A 2159-nucleotide genomic window follows, 5' to 3' on the forward strand; every position below is an offset into this window, starting at 1 on the left:
TTTTTTACATGTCGCATAAAAATGACAAGAAAATGTTTTGTTGAGATAAGTTCATTCCAAATGGCATATTAAAGAAAAGATAAAGTAAGTAAAAAGACTGTTTTTTCAAAATAAGAGAAAGAATAGAAGAATAACACTTCTATTTATAAATAAGAATTAAAGAAAAGTGTTTTTCTACAGTTTTTTTATTTGGAAAATAAATATCATTTCAACTATTAACATTCCTTTTTTTCATCTTTTCATTTCGGGAAATCCCATAGAGAATAACAGGACATTGTCCTTTCTCATATAACACAAAATAAAACCTAACGAACTTAAAAAGTAGAAGTAATGATTGGAGAGATAATCATTGGTGGAATTATTGGATGGATTATTTCTTATTTCTTACCATGTAAGGAAACGTTATATAATATCTACTCACAATTATTTAAAGGAATTACCAGAGCAACTGGTATTCACAATGTCATTCAAAAAGAAATTAAAAAATCAACAACTAGTATAGGAGAGTCATTACGTATTAAAGAATTTGAAAACTACACAGAAATCCCAGAAGTTGGATATTCAAAGGAAAAAATGATGGAACTTTTGAAGAAGTATTTTGAATATGATTCAGAGAAAATTAAAACAAAACATATTTCAGGATCATTTTATGCAGGGAATCCAGAACGAAATGAAGTTATTGGAGAAGCAACAAAATTATTTATTCTTTCAAATCCACTTCATGCTGATAATTGTCCTTCAGTAAGAAAAATGGAAGCAGAAGTCATTAGAATGACTTCAAATATGCTTCATGGTGATGAAAATTCAAGAGGAATGTTAACCACTGGAGGAACGGAAAGTATTATTCTTTCTGAACGAGCACATTATCAAAATGCTATTAAAAACAAAGGTATTGCTGCTGAAGAATGTGAAATTATTATGAGTATTAATGCACATCCTGCATGGCTAAAAGGGTGTGAATTAATGCACATTAAACCAATTATTATTTCTGCTGATAAAAGAAATGCTTTAGACTTTGAAGAAGTACAAAAAAAAATTAATAAAAATACAATACTTGTTGTATGTAGTGCACCATCATATCCACATGGAGTAATTGATGATATTGAACGTGTAGCAACATATTGTAAATCTGTAAATGTACCAGTTCATGTAGATGCATGTCTAGGAGGATTTTGTGAAGCATGGGGAGAAGCAGCAGGATTTAATGTTCCAATATTTGATTTTAGAAATGAAGGAGTAATGAGTATTTCATGTGATACACATAAATATGGATATGCACCAAAAGGATCATCTGTCTTAATATTCAGAAATGAAGAATTACGTAATTTAGTTTTCTTCAAATATCCTAAATGGACAGGTGGATTATATTGTTCACCATCAATTCCAGGTAGTAGAGCAGGAAATAATATTGCAGGTGCATGGGCATCATTATTATTTACAGGAAAACAAGGATACATTGATGCTACACGAGGTATTCTTACAACTTCAAAAAATTTAAAGAATGAATTAAGTAAAATGAATAATATTAAAATATTAAATGATATGGAACAAGATACACCAGTAGTTGCATTTACTACAACAGATCTAAATATTTATAAAGTTAGTGATTGTATGAATAAAGAATTCCAATGGGAATTTAATACTTTACAATTCCCTGCAGCTGTTCATTTTTGTGTAACTGAAAAAACTATTGGATGTGAAAAACAATTTATGGAAGATTTAAATAAAGCAATAGACATCATTAGAAAAGACCCAAAAAATCCTAAATACAATGTATGGGCACCAGTTTATGGAATGACGTCAAGTCTTCCTGACATTGATACTCTTGAAGATATGGTGAGTCAAGTTATTGCTCAATATTGTGATGTTATCTAAATAATTGAATACTTTTTATTGACTTACATTATTGTGTTGTTTGTTAATTCTTTTTAAAAGGATGTATTTTATGTTAATTCTTTCTTCTCTTATTTATTAAAGAAATTATTATTACCTTTAGTCAATGTGAGACAAATTAGTCTTATTTCTACTAGCTGTTTATAATTTGACTATAAAAACTCCAAATTATAAAAATGTTACCAAAGAAATATATTCAATGGAATCAAATACAATAATTACTTATTAGAATAGAAGTCAAAGAATAAATGGCTATTAAAATAGTC

The 2159-nt window shown here is 28.2% G+C and overlaps 1 protein-coding gene across 1 annotated transcript; it reads left to right on the forward strand.

Annotated features, from left to right (window-relative positions):
* Positions 1 to 330: 330 nt before the first annotated feature.
* ENU1_132170 (s phingosine-1-phosphate lyase 1, putative) lies at positions 331 to 1875 on the forward strand (the record flags this gene model as incomplete). The annotated part of the gene is made up of 1 exon (XM_008860095.1): positions 331 to 1875. The coding sequence occupies one exon, from the start codon at positions 331 to 333 to the stop codon at positions 1873 to 1875; it is 1545 nt and encodes a 514-aa protein (XP_008858317.1).
* Positions 1876 to 2159: the final 284 nt, after the last annotated feature.

Source organism: Entamoeba nuttalli (assembly GCF_000257125.1).
Source record: "Entamoeba nuttalli P19 unplaced genomic scaffold asmbl_5520, whole genome shotgun sequence".
NCBI classification, from domain to species: Eukaryota; Evosea; order Mastigamoebida; family Endamoebidae; genus Entamoeba; species Entamoeba nuttalli.